This window comes from Panulirus ornatus, chromosome 11, assembly GCF_036320965.1.
Source record: "Panulirus ornatus isolate Po-2019 chromosome 11, ASM3632096v1, whole genome shotgun sequence".
NCBI classification, from domain to species: Eukaryota; Metazoa; Arthropoda; class Malacostraca; order Decapoda; family Palinuridae; genus Panulirus; species Panulirus ornatus.
In genome coordinates this window covers 66,305,398-66,327,955 of record NC_092234.1, presented here as the reverse complement: position 1 = coordinate 66,327,955, position 22,558 = coordinate 66,305,398, and the positions used below count along the sequence as shown (strand labels likewise).

The window sequence follows — 22,558 nt, the reverse complement described above, 5'->3', positions numbered from 1 at the left end:
TTCATCTTATGCAAGGCTTGCAACACCTCTTCTCTTTTCACCAAACAACTTCCCATTGCTTTCTCGCTAAGCATACCTCCATGTCCCAAACAATCCACTCCTGCCATTCTACATATTACTTGACTCATTTAGTTTTCTATCAAAATACTCATTCCATCTCCTATTCACCTCTTCTTTGCATGTTATCACTTCCCCATCTGCCCCTTTCAATAAAGTTCCCATTTATTCTCTTGTTCTCTAACAATTGTTTAACTCCTTCCAAATCATTTTCTTATCATCCCTGAAGTTTACCAATGCTCTCTCACCCCAGCTCCCATTTTCCCCTTTTTCAGCCTCTGCACCTTCCTCTTGACTTACTGCCGCTTGCTCTTATATATCTCACTCCTTCGCTGTAAGTACCGCCAAAGCACACCTCTTTGCTCTTTCGCTAGCAACGCAACATCGCCATCCCGCCACTCATTACCTTTTTTCACATGCCTACTTCCCACCTTCCACATGCCACACACTTCTTTCGCACATGTAAGCAATGCTTCCCTAAATACCTCCCATTCCTCCCCCCCCCCCCCCCCCCCAGTATCTTTTAACTCCCACCCTTTGCCATTCTCCAAACAGTCTCCCCTGGTGTCTCCTCACACAAGCCTCTTTTCCAAACGCACTTTCACCAACTCCTTCCCCCATATCATGTCCTCGATTCCCAACGCCTCTATAAGCTGTCATCTTCGCTACTGCCAACAAGTGGTCAGACATCCCACCAGTTGCCCCTCTCAGGACATTGCATCCAAAAATCTTTCTTCATTGCGCCTATCAATTAGTTCATAATCCAGTAACCACTGATTTCACTTACCCTTGTATGATTATGTATGCTCATTTCTTTAAGCTAGGTAATTCCAGTCACTAATCTTTTTTCAGCACACAGCTCCACAAGCTGTCCACCACTTTCACTCGAAATGGGTACCTCGTGCTCCTCCGTTTATAACCTCAGCTGCCACGTCACACACTCTTACATTCAATTCAATAAACACTAATGCTCGACTCGCCGCCCTTGCATCAAAAATGCTGACGCACTCACTCAGTTCCTTGAAAAAAGAACACTTCGCCTCCTCACTCCTCTCGCTACCAGGTGCATAAGCACTAACAGTCATCCACCTCTCGTATGCAACTTTCATTTTCACCCACATCAGCCTGGGGCACACTTCCTTGCACTCTGTAACACAATCCTAAAACTCCAGTAGAAATGCCTCCCACTCCCTCCTTCTCTCTTACCCTCACACTAACATCAGACTTTATCCCTGGACATTCCCAAACTATTCTTCCCCCAACCTTGAGCTTAAGTTCACTCAGACCCAGAACACCCAGGTTCCTCTCTCTAAACATACTCCCCATCTCTTCCTTCTTCTCGTCCCGGTTACATTCACGCACATACAGATACCCCAGCCTGAGCCATCGTTGAGGATGAGCAATCCTCGTGTGACTCCTTTTGTTCCAACTTTTAGGCAATGAAATACAAACGGGGAGAGAATACCTACCAATAGACACCGTACAGAAATGGAGCCCATCCAGGGTCCAAACGCCCCAAATTTTCATTCGCCCAAAGAACCATGTGTCGTCATTGTTTATCCAGTGGCCACCTGAACCTGGTGTGCGTCGTTATGTAGTTAATCAAGCAGCAAATCTTATGATCCCAGTTGTTCAAGGTCGTGATGCTTACACAATGCGTGGAATATCACATTTCACGAACTTTGCGAACGCACCCGAAAACTATATCTCATGGTTTGATACCATTCGTTGGGCGTGTGGTGAAAGATGTGTTCGTGATCGATTTAGCGAGTAAAAGGTACCTTGCGCCTCCCACTTAACGTTCAGTCTCGAGGGTCTGTTCAACGACCGATGATTGACAATCGATCTAAACTCGAAAGTAGACTTGTTATTGCTCTCAAAAAGGCTTCAATGTGAGAGAGAGAGAGAGAGAGAGAGAGAGAGAGAGAGAGAGAGAGAGAGAGAGAGAGAGAGAGAGAGAGAGAGCCGTTTACTGAACTCCCAGCCCACACAATCGACACCTGTTAACACCTCAGTCGTGTGTACGTGTGTGTGCGGAAGTCGTGGTTAGCGGTGGGTGACGCTCCCGGGAGAGCCGTTCGGCGTCTTCCTCTGTCTCATAATACGCCCTGAGCCATGACGGTGTACGTCTTCTTATCTGGGAACACGCACTCTGCCTCGAGGTTTGGTACAGGTTATGGTAGAGACATGATCACCCTGACAATGATAATGTTGGGTGTACTTTCTGTGTATTCGAAATATACTTTGAAATAACATGCTTGTTCAAATGACTATATAGCGAGGATATGTTTTTGTTGCTGTTTTTATTCCAACTGAAGTGCGGTCATGCGCGCAAGATACACAAATACAACCAAAAGATGCGCACAACCATGCATGTGATTTGCACAAGTGCAGCCATGTACGCACGATGCACGAATCCAACTACGTATGCACTATGCATAGATACAGCCATGCATACAAGATACACCGATACAAATATGTATTTAGGATGCACCGATACAACCATGCAAGCAAGATACAAAATTACAGACACGTATGCAAGGTGAACAAATACAGGCAGGCATGCAAGATGCACCAATACAACCATGCATTACACGATGCTCACATACGGCATGCAAGGAACGTGGAAAATATATGAGGATGTGAGCCATCATGGCCGCTGAGGAGGAGGAAGACCACCGCCTAATAAGAAGCGTCTCGTTGTGCCAGCCGCCGCCCAAAACCTCCTCCCACTCTTCCTCTCGTGTGACCCACATCTTGGAGACTACAGACACATTGACCATTGCCATTTTTCGCTCACAAATATGGTAGGATTTCCTCAAGAAGTATTTTTCAAATCCAGCTAAAGAAGAACGATTGCTCTCCCTTACCGTTCTCCCTTACAAGCAGGTGTCAACAACCTGCCTGAAGAGGTGTCGTCTGGCAGACGAGGCAGTGTGTATATCTGGGTCAACAGAGACGGAGGACTAGCCGTGGGTCGTCTTGAAGATGATGACACACAGGACGAGCCCAATCGCACCGGGACGCTGGTGTTTTCAGTCTTTCGCCAAGTTGTGCGCTGTCTACACGGTGATGAGGGTTTTTCTTGACGAGTTGAACGACCGTACGTGTCATTAAACCAGCGTATCCATCTCAAAATGAACTCATATTGTCGTGATAAAACTGCCATCTTTTCTCCAATCATCCTTCACGTACTGCAGAGTAAGTGGAACTTATGGACATCCTGCATGTGAAACCACCGCTTCGAATACCACTTGGGAGGAGCTACGGTGGTCGAGTTGTGCCCCTGCCACGCACACAGCAGGCTTGGACGTCCTCCTCCCACAGTAGCACAACGGAGTGACACACCCTAGCGGGTACAACTTGCATCCCTGGAGATTCTTTCGAAGAGGAAAAAACTAAGACAATTTTTGTAATTACTGTTGACATGTCAGAGAAAGAGCGGTGTGTGAGAGCCAGTGTTCCTGGGGCGGGTCATAATCTTTTCCTTTCTTCTGCTTAATTGTAGACGAAAAGGTGGAGAGGATGTCAGGTGGTGACATAGATAATCATGAACACACGCTTTACCGCGGTGTTACGCTGACGACATACCATGATAGTAGTATCATACAGCACTACACTGAGAGCAGTATCATACAACACTACACTGAGAGCAGTATCATACAGCACTACACTGAGAGCAGTATCATACAGCACTACACAGAGCATTATCATACAGCACTACACTGAGAGCATTATCATACAGCACTACACTGAGAGCAGTATCATACAACACTACACTGAGAGCAGTATCATACAGCACTACACTGAGAGCAGTATCATACAGCACTACACAGAGCATTATCATACAGCACTACACTGAGAGCAGTATCATACAGCACTACACTAAGAGCAGTATCATACAGCACTACACTGAGAGCAGTATCATACAGCACTACACTGAGAGCATTATCATACAGCACTACACTGAGAGCAGTATCATACAGCACTACACTGAGAGCAGTATCATACAGCACTACACTGAGAGCAGTATCATACAACACTACACTGAGAGCAGTATCATACAGCACTACACTGAGAGCAGTATCATACAGCACTACACTGAGAGCATTATCATACAGCACTACACTGAGAGCAGTATCATACAGCACTACACTGAGAGCAGTATCATACAACACTACACTGAGAGCAGTATCATACAGCACTACACTGAGAGCAGTATCATACAGCACTACACTGAGAGCAGTATCATACAGCAATACACTGAGAGCAGTATCATACAGCAATACACTGAGAGCAGTATCATACAACACTACACTGAGAGCAGTATCATACAGCACTACACTGAGAGCAGTATCATACAACACTACACTGAGAGTAGCATCATACAACACTACACTGAGAGCAGTATCATACAGCACTACACTGAGAGCAGTATCATACAACACTACACTGAGAGTAGCATCATACAACACTACACTGAGAGCAGTATCATACAGCACTACACTGAGAGCAGTATCATACAGCACTACACTGAGAGCAGTATCATACAACACTACACTGAGAGTAGTATTACACAGCACTACACTGAGATCAGTATCATACAGCACTACACTGAGAGCAGTATCATACAACACTACACTGAGAGTAGTATTACACAGCACTACACTGAGATCAGTATCATACAACACTACACTGAGAGCAGTATCATACAACACTACACTGAGAGCAGTATCATACAACACTACACTAAGAGTAGCATCAAACAACACTACACTGAGAGCAGTATCATACAGCACTACACTGAGAGCAGTATCATACAGCACTAAACTGAGAGCAGTATCATACAGCACTACACTGAGAGCAGTATCATACAACACTACACAGAGCAGTATCATACAGCACTACACTGAGAGCATTATCATACAGCACTACACTGAGAGCAGTATCATACAACACTACACTGAGAGCAGTATCATACAGCACTACACTGAGAGCAGTATCATACAGCACTACACTGAGAGCATTATCATACAGCACTACACTGAGAGCAGTATCATACAGCACTACACTGAGAGCAGTATCATACAGCACTACACTAGTATCATACAGCACTACACTGAGAGCAGTATCATACAGCACTAAACTGAGAGCAGTATCATACAGCACTAAACTGAGAGCAGTATCATACAGCACTACACTGAGAGCAGTATCATACAGCACTAAACTGAGAGCAGTATCATACAACACTACACTGAGAGCAGTATCATACAGCACTACACTGAGAGCAGTATCATACAGCACTACACTGAGAGCAGTATCATACAGCACTACACTAAGAGCAGTATCATACAGCACTACACTAAGAGCAGTATCATACAGCACTACACTGAGAGCAGTATCATACAGCACTACACTAAGAGCAGTATCATACAGCACTACACTGAGAGCAGTATCATACAACACTACACTGAGAGCAGTATCATACAGCACTACACTGAGAGCAGTATCATACAGCACTAAACTGAGAGCAGTATCTTACAGCACTACACTGAGAGCAGTATCATACAACACTACACTGAAAGCAGTATCATACAGCACTACACTGAGAGCAGTATCATTCGAGTCAGTCGAGTACGTAATTGTCGAGTAATATCATTATAATCTCGACAGGAAACTGTTGAATGTAACTATGTAATCGACAGCGAACTCTTCTGTGTCGTGCTAATGTATGAATAAATGAATGAATAAATGTATTACTTCATTTACTAATAAGTGAGTATCACTGATAACGATGAATGATAGTGAATGGATTGACTATGGTTGGTATAGAAATGATGAATTAGTGACGAAGTCTGGTAATCCTGATGATGATAGTGAACAAGGTCAGGGATGAAGGTGGGAGGTGGTGATAGTAGGCCAGATATACAGATGGATGATGATGGATTATATAGATGGTGAGGTATTGATGACGTCATGTAGTGATGATGGTAGTGCATAACGATCATTGATGCATGAGGATGATGGTACGTAGTGACGCTAGTGAATAGTGATGATGGTCCTGACTGAGGTTATAGCACTGGGTAAGTGACGATGATTGTAATGAAGGTGGAAGCGTGTGGTAATTACGGGACGGGGTCTTGATATATGATGATAATGGCGGTGATTATGCTAGCCTTGCGGCACTCCGTCTGCGCAACGCTAGAGGGCTCGTTTTCTATTCCTCTTCACCCCTGGGGATTGTGCACTATACCAAAAGACACCTCCGCCTCGGCACTATCTACAAACTGCCTCTGCTTTTACTCCCATGATGCATCGTTAATCTCCCCTCCTCTCTTCCCACATTTCTCTGCTTTCTGTCACTCTCCCCACATGACTTACCCCTGGCGGCAGGTAATCTCCCAGCCACCCACCTGGTGCGGCAGGTGCAGCAGACGTGGTGTGTTCCCACACTGTCCCGCGCTGTTGCTGAGAGCTAGCTGGTCCACCTGGTTGTCATGTATACAGTGACCAACAGTGAAAAGGAATTTATTCTATCTTATTCTTTATGTTTTTACACGTTTCTATGATTGTAAATTCTATGTATGATAAGGCTACTAATAATGATAATGATAATGTTTATAATGATATGATCCATCTTTTACAAACTGAAATACAAGATAGAGTAAGCAATAAAAGGGTAAGAGGGATGCGGAGACAAAAAAGAGTATGGTTGAGAGAGATTAAGAGATGCGCTGGACATATGGAGATTATGAGTGAGGAAAGGTTGGCCAAGAAGATATGGAGATTATGAGTGAGTAAAGGTTGACCAAGAAGATATATGTGTTGGGAGTGGAGGGAACAAGGAGAACGGGGAGACCAATCTGGAGGTGAGAGGATGGAGTGAAAAAGATTTTGAGAGATTGAGGCCTGGACATGCAGGATGGTGAGAGGCGTGCACGGGATCAAGCGAATTGGAACGATATGGCATACAGAGGTCGACTTGCAGTCATTGGACTGAACCAAGGCGTGTGAAACGTCTGGGGTAAACCAGGGAAAGATCTGTGCGGCCTGGATGTGGATAGGGAGCTGTGGTTTCGGTGCATTACACAAGACAGCTAGAGACTGAATGTGAATGAATGCGACCTATCTACGTCTGCTCCTGGTGCTACGTCGTTAATGCGAGAAGCGGAGGGTAATGATAATACTAATAATAATGATAATGATAATAATGATAATAATAATGATGATAATAATAATAATAATAATAATAATAATAATAATAATAATAATAATAATGATAATAATAATAATAATGATAATAATAATAATAGTAATAATAATAATAACGATAATAGTAATGATAACAATAATGATGATAATGATAACAATAAAGATAATGATGTTATCATATTTTATTATCATAATCATTATTACTCTTGTTGTTCTAGTAGCTGAAAGCTGAAGATAGATAACGTACACAGAATGCAGTCATTGGAGCTATATCACTGTGAGCTGGTGTTACAAAAACACTCCTTACATAAACAATGTTGGGTGATGAGTATGATCACACTGGCTGGCCAGGGGGTTGGAGCTGGCTGCTGTTCTTGTGGTGGTGTGCACGACCTCGGGTGAGCTCGACATGGTCGCGGCGTCGAAGTGTAATTAGGGAACGGGAGATCTCGGGTAGCAGGAGGTGACGAAAATGATGCAGTAAATTCTTTCCTGAGTGCTGGCGGGTTGCCGGATTCCTCTGAATGGTCACCAGGTGGGTGACACGAGATCTTACTGACCACAGCAAAGATGATTTAAGATGGGTGACTTCTGACGCAGTCATGGTGGAAAGGTTTTGTTTCCTAGGTTAATAATTCAATGGTCCCGGGCTCGACCCCAGGGCGTGCAATGGTAATTGGTTCATGATGATTTCATGTGTTAGTAATACATATATATATATATATATATATATATATATATATATATATATATATATATACATAAAGAACATACAAACCTCCAACAGTCAGGATCGAACCTGGGACCCCTGTGCAAGAGGCAGGCATGTAACCGCTAGGCTAAGGGACTGTATAATAGGAAACAACTATTCGAAATACTAAGTACTCGAATACCCTTCGTCTCACAATGGTGAGCAACGGGGTCTATACCGGTTACTTCCGAACAGACGCACATAGCCAGCTGATAGCGTTTTACCGAACCTAACTGTACAACGCGGTTAGCATGCCTGCCTCTTGCACAGGGGTCCCGGGTTCGATCCTGGTTGTTGGAGGTTTGTATGTTCTATGAAGGTGCGCGTTCATATGCACTTTATTCGTATATATATATATATATATATATATATATATATATATATATATATATATATATATATATATATATATATATATACTGTGACTGTCATTGACGCATAAGAACATATTCCCTCCAGTATATACCTGTACAGTAATATTATCCTGTCTTGTGTGTCCCTTCCAGTTGTTACGCTGCTGCTGCTGCTGCCGCTGTGCTGCCACATGGTAAGTAGACCCAGCTGCACTACACACTGCAGCGGAGATGACCTTGTAAGTGTGTCTCTGATGTGGCACGACTTACCTGTAGTAATGCTGGATGACATCAGCTTCTTTATGTGACTTGCAATACACACCGTCATCCACTGCCCTGGGATTATGTAACATCTTTTGTAGATAGAAGGAGTGAAAATAAGATACCTTGAGTCTGTACATAGCATTATAACACACAACCAGTTTACCTACATAATGATTTCTCTACCATCACCTTGCAGGGTTAACCACATCATTAACACGTTTCACACCAGAATAACTTTACGTTACTAGGTTTCTCTTTTCTTCCTTTTGCATAAATTTCTATAGTTACTGACGTCTGTTTGACTGGTTATATAATCTGTTGTGTTAGGAAGCCACCAGACTCTTGCTAAGGTCAGATGATGTTATTCAGATCTTGTTAATACCCAACGCAGCTCAGATATCCGCTCTGCCAAATACATGGTCTTCATTTGTGAACAAAATCTTCATTAAGTTTTCTGATTCTGATATTGTATTCTCTTTTCTTAATGACTTCTTCTCTTCATTTTGCTGAGTTTCGTCTATATGTATGTGGGAGGTGGAAAGGCGATGTGTGAGAGGGATGGATGACAACAAACTTAAGAAGTGAAATATTCCAAGAAATGACGGCACCAGAAACTTTTTCTTGTAAGGAGATAAATGCACACACATACACACACACACACACACACACACACACACACACACACACACACACACACACACACACTTGCCTTAAGACTTTACATGTAAGTTGATAGTAAATAAGATAACCTAATTATCTTGGGTTACTTACCTTCGTTTATGACAGAGCGCCCTTCCCACCATTTACATCCTCTCAGGTTTTCTTCGGACATGAACTTTATCATTTATTAGACATATCATTTGTATGAATTTTGTGTGATTAACCATTAAATATTTTCTGTTGTATGACGTCCTTTTATCTTACATAATGAATGTCTTTATTTTATATCACTCTACACCTACCATAGACTGTTCGCTATGACTCTCTGTCTTCTCAGTTCTGTATTGTCTGTGGCACAGAAACGTGCGTGTATGTTCTTTTTCCTGATTTCTTCCACGCTATGGCTGCATATTTAGACGCTAGACATAACGCACTCATAAAAAAGCCACAAAAATTATCATGAATTGCACTCACACTTATACACACCCGCCAAGTGCGTTTCATCCTGCTTTTCTCATGTTCTGTTAACATTGTTCATATTTCACTACGCCTCTGCCGGTCCAAGTTATGGTCTGAGCTCAAGAAATCACTGAACAACAAAGGAACTCTTATTCTTTGGCTTGCGGGTGTGTAGGGGTATAGCGTCAAATGCTCTCTTGATATCTATTGCCACTAGTGCTGTGCGGGAAGGGGGTTGGGAAGCTGTCGACGCTCGAAGCCAAGGAGCCAGTAGCATCAGTGGGTGAGATCGATGACCTCATCAATGTGGAAGTGATGAAGTCCATTGGTAAAGAGGAAGTCTTTGGTCACATGTTTGGTCAGTAAACACTCTGCTTGTCCCATCACCAGGTTGTCGCTCAGGAGGTGGAGGAGGAGTCCATCACCAACACCCTCACAGCAGGTACGTCCCTCAGAGTCCTTCCAGATCCCCTTTAGGCACGCTGTGACGTTAAAGGACCGCAGGCCGAAGAAATGAGCAAAGTTATCTCAACTAATTGATACAAGTATTCTTTTTTATAGACTGACGTGAAATCTTAAAGAATCTTCACAGTAGTGGACAAAGGGAAAAGATATTAATTAGACTTATCATATTCTAAAATCAAGTTGTGTTATAAAACTCTAAGTCTTTCTTGCAATCCTTCAAAATAACTACCTCCTGTAGCACGAGAATTTCATATTTCTGAATCATGAAGCAATGTGATGTTCTCTGTCCAGAATGTTCTCGACCTAGGATGGTCTAGGTCCAGGATGTTCTCGACCTAGGATGGTCTAGGTCCAGGATGTTCTCGACCTAGGATGGTCTAAGTCCAGAATGTCCTCGGTTCAGGATGGTCTAGGTCCAGGATGTTCTCGACCTAGGATGGTCTAGGTCCAGGATGTTCTCGACCTAGGATGGTCTAGGTCCAGGATGTTCTCGACCTAGGATGGTCTAGGTCCATGATGTTCTCGACCTAGGATTATCTAGATCTAAGGGTAGAAACTCTAACTACCTTGAAGCCTGGGTGATTAACGACTCTCCTTACTTTGGTGTCAGACTGTTTCAGGTTATCTCACAGGACTCTCATGACTTCAGGCCAAGTGCACGTGACCTCACGCCCTCTGCCCTGGACTTTGTGACACTGAAGATATCTACTGCACGAGTGGTCAATACCCTGACCTCAGATGATCCAAGGCTGTGATCTTAGTGACCCATGACCTTTTACTGGGAAACGAACTGCATGCTCACGGTCTCTTCAGTTTGTTTATCTTTTCGCTTCCTTGTTCTCTGTTTACGTAAACAACTCAAACACTAGTACTGTGTCTTGAGGCCGTGTGAGTGTGTATGTTGGTACTGCATCTTGAGGTCATGTGAGTGTGTATGTTGGTGCTGCATCTTGAGGCCGTGTGAGTGTGTATGTTGGTACTGCATCTTGAGGTCATGTGAGTGTGTATGTTGGTACTGCATCTTGAGGCCATGTGAGTGTGTATGTTGGTACTGCATCTTGAGGCCATGTGAGTGTGTATGTTGGTACTACATCTTGAGGCCATGTGAGTGTGTATGTTGCCATGGCGACTTTTCCTGATTGAGTCCAGAGAGTATGTGATGTCCAGAATGAATTAAGATCAACAATGCCTTGCTTGGAAATATCAGTCACTCGATAGATTATTCACTCTTCTTCGAAATTTTATTAATTGATTAAAGGTGAATTTCAGTTTACACTTAGACCTTAAAGGGTGTCTTAAAGTGAGGCAAATGAAAGGGTCTTAGAAATAGACAAATAGTGTGTAAATTTAAGTCAGACTCTCTCCAGTATAACATGTTGTACATGAGAGAAACAAGCGTGACCAACACCCTAGGAATAAAGGATATTTTATCAAGTGTAGCCTCACAATACCTGTCATCCTCATGAGGCAGCGAGCCTGATGTTGCTGCTGCAAGTGTTGCCTTGCCTGACCTGCTGCTGACCTTCCTCCTCCACAGCCGACATCATCCGAGTCGGGGACGAAGACAATGACATGATCATCGGTCTGGCGGGAACCGACTACCCGACGTTCGCCCAGGTCCCCGACACAGCCTTCAGGTTAGTGAGGTTTCGAATCCTTTAAAGTTTCCTCAAGACGAAGCAGAAACATTATATCTGCTATGATTACCAGAGTGTTGCACGCCCCTTCATCTTCCGCCTTGCGTGTTGTATTCAAGAGTTTCTTAACACAATTTTGTTTAACAATGATGAAAAAATGGCAGTCAGTATGCAAGGATGTTTTCCCAAATCATCCAGATATAGTTTCGAGCCCAAAGAAACTGTTCGTAAGATTTAATGAATAGTTCGAATGAGCAAATAAATTTCATATCATATTTCAAATTGATATAAGTTATGTAGGAACCTAATCTATATTTCTAATGAAATTCAACTATTTACGTTTGTTCTCATTCTATCACTGCCTCGTCTCGTTCCCTCTCGTCTTCTCAACTGGCTCAATCTAGAACCACCTATCACAACCAGGACATACTCTGAAACCTTGAATGACAATAAGGTCTTCGTGAACAATAGCTTTATTACACTACTAAGTAAATATCGTCTTTAGGTTCCTTCAAGTAATCTTTCAAGGTTATAGTAATACTGGCAGTTTACTATGGGTAACATTTTCCCAGAGCAATGGCTTACCAAAAATATTTCCCCTGATATTAGTAGTCATGCATTGAGCAACGAGCTACTGGGAATCGATCTCTCCATCCTTACTTGATCAGGCAACTACAAATTTCATAATGAATGTCTCAAGAGTTGTGAGAAATACGTAAACCAATTTTATCTTCCATCTCAAATCGCTCTGTAATCACTGCTGAACTACATTATTTAATCCTTTGACATTCCACAATAACCACCTCTATGGAGCACTTGAAGAACTACAAGTATCTTTGTGAATCACACTTCGTCTGTATAGGTATACACACAATCTTTGAAACTTTCATGTGGCCCAGCTAGAACCACAATTTTCCAACAGCACTACTGACTTTACTACGTCCATTTGCATTTATGATCTGTGTACACACACGAGACTTTGCCAGAATTACTGGCACACCTCAGAGATACATGCTCTTGGTGCTATTCTCTGATTTCATGCATCCCACAAGTGACAATCATATCACTGATAACTCTAACCCAAGCTGTACTAACCTCAAGGACCCGAACTCTTAAAATTTCCTGCCAGTCGCTTCTCTCTCTGATCTAACCCAGAGACCTTACTCTTGCCTAGATACCCGCCAGATCTTTATAAGAACAATAATAGCTATGACGTTTACCATTTTTCGCAGGTTGATCATTTATCCCCATATTTTCATCACGCCAGTTCCTTGATCCATGGAACAGTAATCATTAGACAGCTATGAACATCCCTGAAAGACTGAAATAATCTTTTCCCTTTTGCAGCTTACCCAACTGCTGCATTTTACACTGTGAATATCCTAACTTGCATTCCATACTGACGTTGTCCGATTGTCTGACCCTCTACAGATGCGAGGACCAGCAGGCGCCGGGCTACTACGCTGACCAGGACACAGAGTGCCAGGTATTCCACATCTGCGAGGCTCTGGGTCGCAGTTTTAGACGGCATTCCTTCCTCTGCCCTAATGGCACCATATTCAACCAGCAGTACCTCGTCTGCGTCTGGTGGTACAGTTTTGACTGTTCCCTCGCGCCGACCTACTACAGCATCAACGCCGATATATTCGCTGGTGTCCCATCTCTTCCTGCGCCTTCGTCTGCGCAGAGAGGCGGCCTATCATCCGTTGGGGCGCCTCGCTCAGGAGATGGACAACCAGATTCAGCGAGAAGAGAACCTGTTTCAGAAGGAAGACAACCCGGTTTATCAGGGAGAAATCTTGGTTCAACAGCCATTAGACCTGATTCGGTTCGTGGCAGACCAGCTAGTGAAAAAATACCGGGAACTAATGTTGGACAGAGTGATTTCGAATCACCAGATTTACTTGGGAACAGTATCAGTCAGAGCGGGTTTGATTCAGGGACAAGGGGCTTTCTTCGAAGCGAGAGTCAGACTAAACTCGGTCCTGGTCTCGAGCAAAGTGGATCCGGTACCGGGGATGCTCACAGGGGTCTCAGCTTACCTCAAGGTCAATTGCCAGATCAGGAGCAGAGTGGGCACGGTGCTGTTGGCCAGGGACGAGAGGGGTTAGCTTCAGAAAAGGGGCGGCTTGTTTCAGGTCAAGGGCAACAGGGTTCAACACGGGGACACTTTGCTTCAGAAATTGATTCAGATCAAAAACAAGGGAGATTAGGCCCAAGTCACGGACAAGAGGAATTATCATCAGGTCAAAATCAAAGAGGATTTGCTTCAGATCAACTACAAAATGGATTTGGCTCAGGTCAAGGAGAGTACGAAGGACAAGGTGACCTGGTTGCTGGTCAAGGACAAAGAGATTTAGGTCAAGGTCAAGGTCAAGGGGGATTTGGTCCAGGCCAAGGTCAACGAGGATTTGATTTAGGTCAAGGACAAGGAGGATTCGTCCCAAGTCAGATACAAGGAGGATTTCGTCCTAGTCAAGGACAGTTTAGCTCTGTTCAGGAAGAGCCTGTTTCAGGTCAAGGTCAAGGGTATGATTCAGGTCCCGAACAAAGAGAGCTCGTGTCAGGACAAGGACAAGGAGGGTTAACTCTGAGCCAGAGATCAGACCATCAGTCAGATCAAGTACGAGGCCGACTGGAATCAGGACAAGGACAGGGCTACCAGACAGATCAAGGCCAGGAAGGATTTGGTTCAGATCGGAGCCAAGGAGGAACTGGTTCAGGTCAAGAACAGGGAGGATTTACTGCAGATCAAGGACAATTCGGAACTGGTTCAGGCCAGAAACAAGACCACCAATCAGGTCAAGGACAACAAAGAAATACTGCAGGCCAGGGACAAGACTACCAATCAGATCAAGGGCAATCAAGAACTACTTTAGGCCAAGGGCAAGATCACCAATCAGGTCAAGGGCAATCAAGAACTACTTCAAGCCAGGGACAAGACTACCAATCAGGTCAAGGGCAATTGAGAACTACTTCAGGTCAGGGGCAAGACTACCAATCAGGTCAAGGGCAAATAAGAACTACTTCAAGCCAGGGACAAAGCTTCCAATCAGGCCAAGAGCAATTGAGAACTTCTTCAGGCCAGGGGCAAGACTACCAATCAGGTCAAGGGCAATCAAGAACTACTTCAATCCAGGGACAAGGCTTCCAATCAGGCCAAGAGCAATTGAGAACTACTTCAGGCCAAGAGCAAGACTACCAATCAGGTCAAGGGCAATCAAGAACTACTTCAAGCCAGGGACAAGGCTTCCAATCAGGCCAAGAGCAATTGAGAACTACTTCAGGTCAGGGGCAAGACTACCAAACAGGTCAAGGGCAATCAAGAACTACTTCAAGCCAGGGACAAGGCTTCCAATCAGGCCAAGAGCAATTGAGAACTACTTCAGGCCAAGAGCAAGACTACCAATCAGGTCAAGGGCAATCAAGAACTACTTCAAGCCAGGGACAAGGTTTCCAATCAGGCCAAGAGCAATTGAGAACTACTTCAGGCCAAGGGCAAGACTACCAATCAGGTCAAAGGCAATCAACAATTACTTCAAGCCAGGGACAAGGCTTCCAATCAGGCCAAGAGCAATTGAGAACTACTTCAGGCCAAGGGCAAGACTACCAATCAGGTCAAGGGCAATCAAGAACTACTTCAAGCCAGGGACAAGGCTTCCAATCAGGCCAAGAGCAATTGAGAACTACTTCAGGCCAAGAGCAAGACTACCAATCAGGTCAAGGGCAATCAAGAACTACTTCAAGCCAGGGACAAGGCTATCAATCAGGCCAAGAGCAATTGAGAGCTACTTCTGGCCAAGGGCAATCAAGAACTACTTCAAGCCAGATACAAGGCTTCCAATCAGGCCAAGAGCAATTGAGAACTACTTCAGGCCAAGGGCAAGACTACCAGTCAGGTCAAAGGCAATCAACAATTACTTCAAGCCAGGGACAAGGCTTCCAATCAGGCCAAGAGCAATTGAGAACTACTTCGGGCCAAGGGCAAGACTACCAATCAAGTCAAGGGCAATCAAGAACTACTTCAAGCCAGGGACAAGGCTTCCAATCAGGCCAAGAGCAATTAAGAACTACTTCAGGCCAGGGGCAAGACTACCAATCAGGTCAAGGGCAATCAAGAACTACTTCAAGCCAGGGACAAGGTTTCCAATCAAATGAAGAGCAATTAAGAAGTACTTCAAGCCAGAGGCAAGGCTTCCAATCTGGCCAAGAGCAATTAAGAACTACTTCAGGCCAGGAGCAAGACTACCAATCAGGTCAAGGTCAATTGAGAAGTACTTCAGGCCAAGGGCAAGACTCCCAGTCAGGTCAAGAACAATTAAGAACTACTCTAGGCCAGGGACAAAACTATCTATCAGAACAAGGACAAGGAGACTTTGACGCAGGTCAGGAAAGAGACTACCAATCAGATGAAATACACAGAGGATCTCAGGGAAGTCAGAGGAGAAGCGAGCAGTCAAACGAAGCACAAATAGACTTCGATCTAGGTCAAGGACATGGAAGATTTGGTGTAGATCAAGTGCAAGACAACTTGTCAGGTCAAGGAGAAGAATACTGTTCTGACCAAGAAAAAGGGCGAACTGGTCCAGGTCAAGGGCAAGATCATCAGTCAGGTCAGGGACAAGGATCCAGATTAAGTCAGGGTCAAGGAGGATTAGGCTCAGATCATAGTGGTTCAGGTCGAGAGGAAGATTACCAATCAGGTCAAGAACAAATTGAACTTGGTGCTAAACAAGAGCAAGAAGTACTTGGCCAGGGACAAGAACGGATTGCCTTAAGTCAGGGTCAAGGAGTGATTGGTTCAGGCCAGGGTCAAGGAGTCTATGGCTCAGGTCAGGATCAAGAAGGATTAGGCTCAGGTCAGGATCAATCGGGATTAGGCTCAGGTCAGGGTCAAGGAGGATTAGGTTCAAGTCAAAATCAAGAAGGATTAAGCTCAGCTCAGGGTCAAGGGGAATTAAGCTCAGGTCATGATCAGAGAGGATTAGGTTTAGGTCAGGATCAAGCAGGCTTTGGCTCAGGTCAGGGTCAAAGAGTATTTAACTCAGGTCGGCGTCAAGGAATATTTGGCTTAGGTCAGGGTCAGAGAATATTTGGCTTCGGTCAGAGTCAGAGAGTATTTGGCACGGGTCAGGAGCAAGGAGGACTTGGCTCAAGTCAGGGTCAACATTACCAGTCAACTCAGGGACAAAATAGGCCAAGCTCAAGTGAGGGGAAAGTTGGTGTTGACCAAGGACAAGGAGGATTTGCCTCAGGTCAGGGGCAATCAGGGAGACAATCAGGATCTGGTCCAGGCCAAGGGCAAAGTTACCAGTCAGGTCAGGTGAAAAGTGAATTAAGTTCTCATAGAATACAGACTAACCTCATTCCTCACCAAGGGTCAAAATGATTACGTCTCGGGCCAAACAGATTTAAGTGCCTCAAGTCAGAGTGACTCCGCTGCTGGTCAGGTCATTGGAAATAGCTTTGGGACGGATCCAAACGATTTTCGTCAAAATGACGTTGACCAGAGCAGAACCATCGGCGAGGATCAGCAACGACAAGATTCAGGTCGCCAGGAGCTGGATGGACAACAATATAGTTATCCCGTACCGGCTGTAGGCTTGTCCTCCGTCCCCAGCGTCGGTACTGCCCTACACTCCAGTACTGGGTCCAGCAGCCGAGAGATCTCTGAGGGTTTTGATGCTCGGATCGAAAGCACTGGAGGTGAAGTCCTTCTGATTGACAACCAGGGTTCCCCTGACGCCATTAGCTCTCAAGGTAATGGTTTCCAGAATAGCGCCTCTTATCAGTCCGAGGGCAACATAGATACCTCGAGTGGCAATGATATTCTTGGCGACCAGACCGGCATCCCTGCAGGCCGCGAGAATGTAGAGCACCAGACGAATATTGAGAGACCAAGTGTTCACGTTTCCCTGAAGAGTGCAGGTTTATCCAGTTCAGACAAGTCCCAGAGTAATGAGGTACTCCTGACGGATGAAGTCTCGTTACCAGTTACCAGTCCCGTTCAGCTCCAGAACCAAGACCAGTTCCAAAGTATCCGGAGTGACTTCCACACTCAAGGTCAATTCCAGGCCAACCAGAACCAGTTCCAGACCGAACAGAACCAACTCCAACAAAATCAGAATCAATACCAAGACAATCAAAGACAAATCCAGACCAACCAGAACAAAGTGCAAGACAACCAGAACCAACTCCAGGCCAACCAGAACCAGAACCAAAATAACCAAGACCAGTTCCAGAACAACCAGGTGCACTTCCAGGGCAATGAGGCTCAGTATCAGAGCATTCAAAATCAAGTGCAGAGTGGCCAGGAACAGCTGCAGAGTGGTCAGGGACAGTTCCAGAGTGGTCAGGGACAGTTCCAGAGTGGACAGGGACAGTTCCAGAGTGGTCAGGGACAGTTCCAGAGTGGACAGGGACAGTTCCAGAGTGGACAGGGACAGTTCCAGAGTGGTCAGGGACAGTTCCAGAGTGGACAGGGACAGTTCCAGAGTGGTCAGGGACAGTTCCAGAGCCGCGACGTACAGTTGCAGGGCGACCATCGACAATATCAGAGCGGACAGGAACAATCCCAGAACAGCCAAGAACAATTCCAAAGTGGTCAGGGACAGTTCCAAAGCAACCAGGTACAGCTGCAGAGCAGCCAGGGACACTTCCAGACCAGCCAAGGACAACTGAAGAGCAATATTATCAGTCAAAATACTTTTGGCATCGAAAATGTCGAAGGCAGCAACTATGAGAATCCATCTTCGAATGCTGTCCCTCTACTAACTTCCGTAACCCTAGCTAACAACATTCACGAAGGCCCCCAGGGACCTGCTGTCCGAAATGAGCCTTTCGAGGCCAACAGGAGTCCTCTTGCGTCTGGGCTGCTGCCTACTACCACCGAGAGTACTGAAGTCATCGGCCTTCGTTCAGGAACAGGTGCTAACACCCAGACCAGTGAGTACCAGGCAGGAGCACCCGCCGTGCCCACGGACTCTGTCAGATCTGGTAGCATCGGACCTCAAGGTATCAACGTTTTGTCTGGTAATGCTGAAGGTGGTAGAAATGACTTGGGTACGAGTGTCACCACAGGCGATCCTACCACCGCACCATTTGACCTCCTCCCTGAACGAACGTATGTTCCGCCCGTTCATGAGTTCACTCCATCAACCTCCTGATAGCTCACAAGGCAACGTGCAGCAGATTTTAATTGTCTTCGGCGATTCCGACCGCGAAGACTTGGCTCAGACCTTCTTGTCCCCAGCTCCCGTCTCCCTGACCAACAGCCTTACGCAGGAGGTCGTGGCCCCCGTCACCAGAGATGACCAGTCCACCTTCACTTTCCCGGTAAATCAGAACCCCTCGATCCTACAGCAGGAGTATCTTCCTCCAGTAAACGATGTCTCACAAGTTAAAAACAACGCCATCCTCTCGTCTCCACCATCCCCCTCAACACTCACAGGTTCCTCTCCATTGGCCCAGAGTCTCCCCAGTTCCTCCCTTATCAATCACAGTTCCTCATCATCAGCGTCATCCAGCCCCGCATCCGTCCAGCTGTCTCACACTAGCATCTCTCCGAACACGCAATCTGTTTCCATTCCCTCGCCTGTTTCCTCCCCTACATCGTCTTCATCTTCCTCTCCTTCCTCCGGAGCGTCATTAGTTCCTTATTCTCCCGCAACAGTTGTATCTTCGTCTCTTGGATCACTGATATCATCACCCCCTCCATCTGGAGTTTCTATCTCCCCGGCCATTTCATTATCTTTCTCAGCAAAACCGTCATCATCATCCCCTGTTCTGCCCCAGTCTCCTCCCACTTCGTCTGAGCTACAGCCAAACCATCAGCAGGGAGACCAGATCGTCTTAATCAATGGCAACAGCGTCGGCACCGCGGTGCCTGGTGGCGTAGTGCTGCCACTAGAGCAACACTATCTCCCACCAGCAGCTGCCGAGGCCATTCGCACCACCCGCCACATAGATCGTGCAAACCAGAAGTTATACGTCACTCCCGTGCCGAGAAAGGAACAGAGGGAAAAAACAGATTATCGCCAGCAGTCCATGGCGCGTAAGGCGTTCCGACCCTCCGTACAGATAAGTAACAACATGAGCGGTCGTGAATTCGTGCCGAAGACGCTCTCATATCCGTTTGGGCAGGTGTTCTTCCCGTCCTTCCGAAAGAGCGACCACACTCGCATCACATTTGTGGACACTTTGAAATACTCCAGACCTTTCAACCAGTACCAGAATTCCTGGAGGCCCATCACGGGTAGCCATATATAAACCATGTCTCCCCATAGCCTTGCCGTCTCTTACAGCAAGTGAGAGAGACATGAGTCTCGGAAATCACAATTTGGTGCGAATTTAGACTTTAAGCTAATCTTAGTAATGCGTGAAGATTAACCCATGGGCATAGTGCTGTGCGCTGCCTCCCTACGCCAGTCTCTTGGAGCAGGATCCTTGTCCACTCACGACTGAGATGAATCATATTGATTGATTGTCAAGAGAACTTAACACAAGGAACGTAAACTTCAAGGATCCTGTTCTGGGTTTGTTGTTAAGTTATTAACCCGTTTTCTTTCATGGGTTGGCTCGCAGCTGGTCAGCGGGCAACTCTGGTTTCGAATGTGCTCTGTCTAATGTTGTTGTTGATGTTGTTAGCTGTGTGCTTACTGTTACATTTAGAGAAATATATATTAAAACTTCTGATTTTGTAAACCTGTTTATTATTTCCCTAAACCATAGCGTATGATTGACTCCCATATATATATATATATATATATATATATATATATATATATATATATATATATATATATATATATATATATATATTTTTTTTTTTTTTTTTTTTTTGCTTTGTCGCTGTCTCCCGCTTTTGCGAGGTAGCGCAAGGAAACAGACGAAAGAAATGGCCCAACCCACCCCCATACACATGTATATACATACGTCCACACACGCAAATATACATACCTACACAGCTTTCCATGGTTTACTCCAGACGCTTCACATGCCCTGATTCAATCCACTGACAGCACGTCAACCCCGGTATACCACATCGATCCAATTCACTCTATTCCTTGCCCTCCTTTCACCCTCCTGCATGTTCAGGCCCCGATCACACAAAATCTTTTTCACTCCATCTTTCCACCTCCAATTTGGTCTCCCACTTCTCCTCGTTCCCTCCACCTCCGACACATATATCCTCTTGGTCAATCTTTCCTCACTCATTCTCTCCATGTGCCCAAACCATTTCAAAACACCCTCTTCTGCTCTCTCAACCACGCTCTTTTAATTTCCACACATCTCTCTTACCCTTACGTTACTTACTCGGTCAAACCACCTCACACCACACATTGTCCTCAAACATCTCATTTCCAGCACATCCATCCTCCTGCGCACAACTCTATCCATAGCCCACGCCTCGCAACCATACAACATTGTTGGAACCACTATTCCTTCAAACATACCCATTTTTGCTTTCCGAGATAATGTTCTCGACTTCCACACATTCTTCAAGGCTCCCAGGATTTTCGCCCCCTCCCCCACCCTATGATCCACTTCCGCTTCCATGGTTCCATCCGCTGCCAGATCCACTCCCAGATATCTAAAACACTTTACTTCCTCCAGTTTTTCTCCATTCAAACTTACCTCCCAATTGACTTGACCCTCAACCCTACTGTACCTAATAACCTTGCTCTTATTCACATTTACTCTTAACTTTCTTCTTTCACACACTTTACCAAACTCAGTCACCAGCTTCTGCAGTTTCTCACATGAATCAGCCACCAGCGCTGTATCATCAGCGAACAACAACTGACTCACTTCCCAAGCTCTATCATCCCCAACAGACTTCATACTTGCCCCTCTTTCCAAAACTCTTGCATTCACCTCCCTAACAACCCCATCTATAAACAAATTAAACAACCATGGAGACATCACACACCCCTGCCGCAAACCTACGTTCACTGAGAACCAATCACTTTCCTCTCTTCCTACACGTACACATGCCTTACATCCTCGATAAAAACTTTTCACTGCTTCTAACAACTTGCCTCCCACACCATATATTCTTAAAACCTTCCACAGAGCATCTCTATCAACTCTATCATATGCCTTCTCCAGATCCATAAATGCTACATACAAATCCATTTGCTTTTCTAAGTATTTCTCACATACATTCTTCAAAGCAAACACCTGATCCACACATCCTCTACCACTTCTGAAACCACACTGCTCTTCCCCAATCTGATGCTCTGTACATGCCTTCACCCTCTCAATCAATACCCTCCCATATAATTTTCCAGGAATACTCAACAAACTTATACCTCTGTAATTTGAGCACTCACTCTTATCCCCTTTGCCTTTGTACAATGGCACTATGCACGCATTCCGCCAATCCTCAGGCACCTCACCATGAGTCATACATACATTAAATAACCTTACCAACCAGTCAATAATACAGTCACCCCCTTTTTTAATAAATTCCACTGCAATACCATCCAAACGTGCTGCCTTGCCGGCTTTCATCTTCCGCAAAGCTTTTACTACCTCTTCTCTGTTTACCAAATCATTTTCCCTAACCCTCTCACTTTGCACACCACCTCGACCAAAACACCCTATATCTGCCACTGTATCATCAAACACATTCAACAAACCTTCAAAATACTCACTCCATATATATATATATATATATATATATATATATATATATA

At 45.0% G+C, this 22,558-nt stretch overlaps 1 protein-coding gene across 2 annotated transcripts in view; it reads left to right on the top strand.

Annotated features, from left to right (window-relative positions):
• Positions 1–17,380, top strand: part of LOC139751625 (uncharacterized) — a 454,545-nt gene extending 437,165 nt beyond the window's left edge. For both annotated transcript variants that reach the window (XM_071667245.1, XM_071667246.1), the window contains exons 3-6: positions 8,527–8,567; positions 10,147–10,198; positions 11,759–11,858; positions 13,290–17,380. In XM_071667245.1, the coding sequence (XP_071523346.1) occupies positions 8,527–8,567; positions 10,147–10,198; positions 11,759–11,858; positions 13,290–17,247 (4,151 nt within the window). In that variant the 3' untranslated portion in view covers positions 17,248–17,380. The remainder of the gene's footprint in view (positions 1–8,526; positions 8,568–10,146; positions 10,199–11,758; positions 11,859–13,289) is intronic.
• Positions 17,381–22,558: the final 5,178 nt, after the last annotated feature.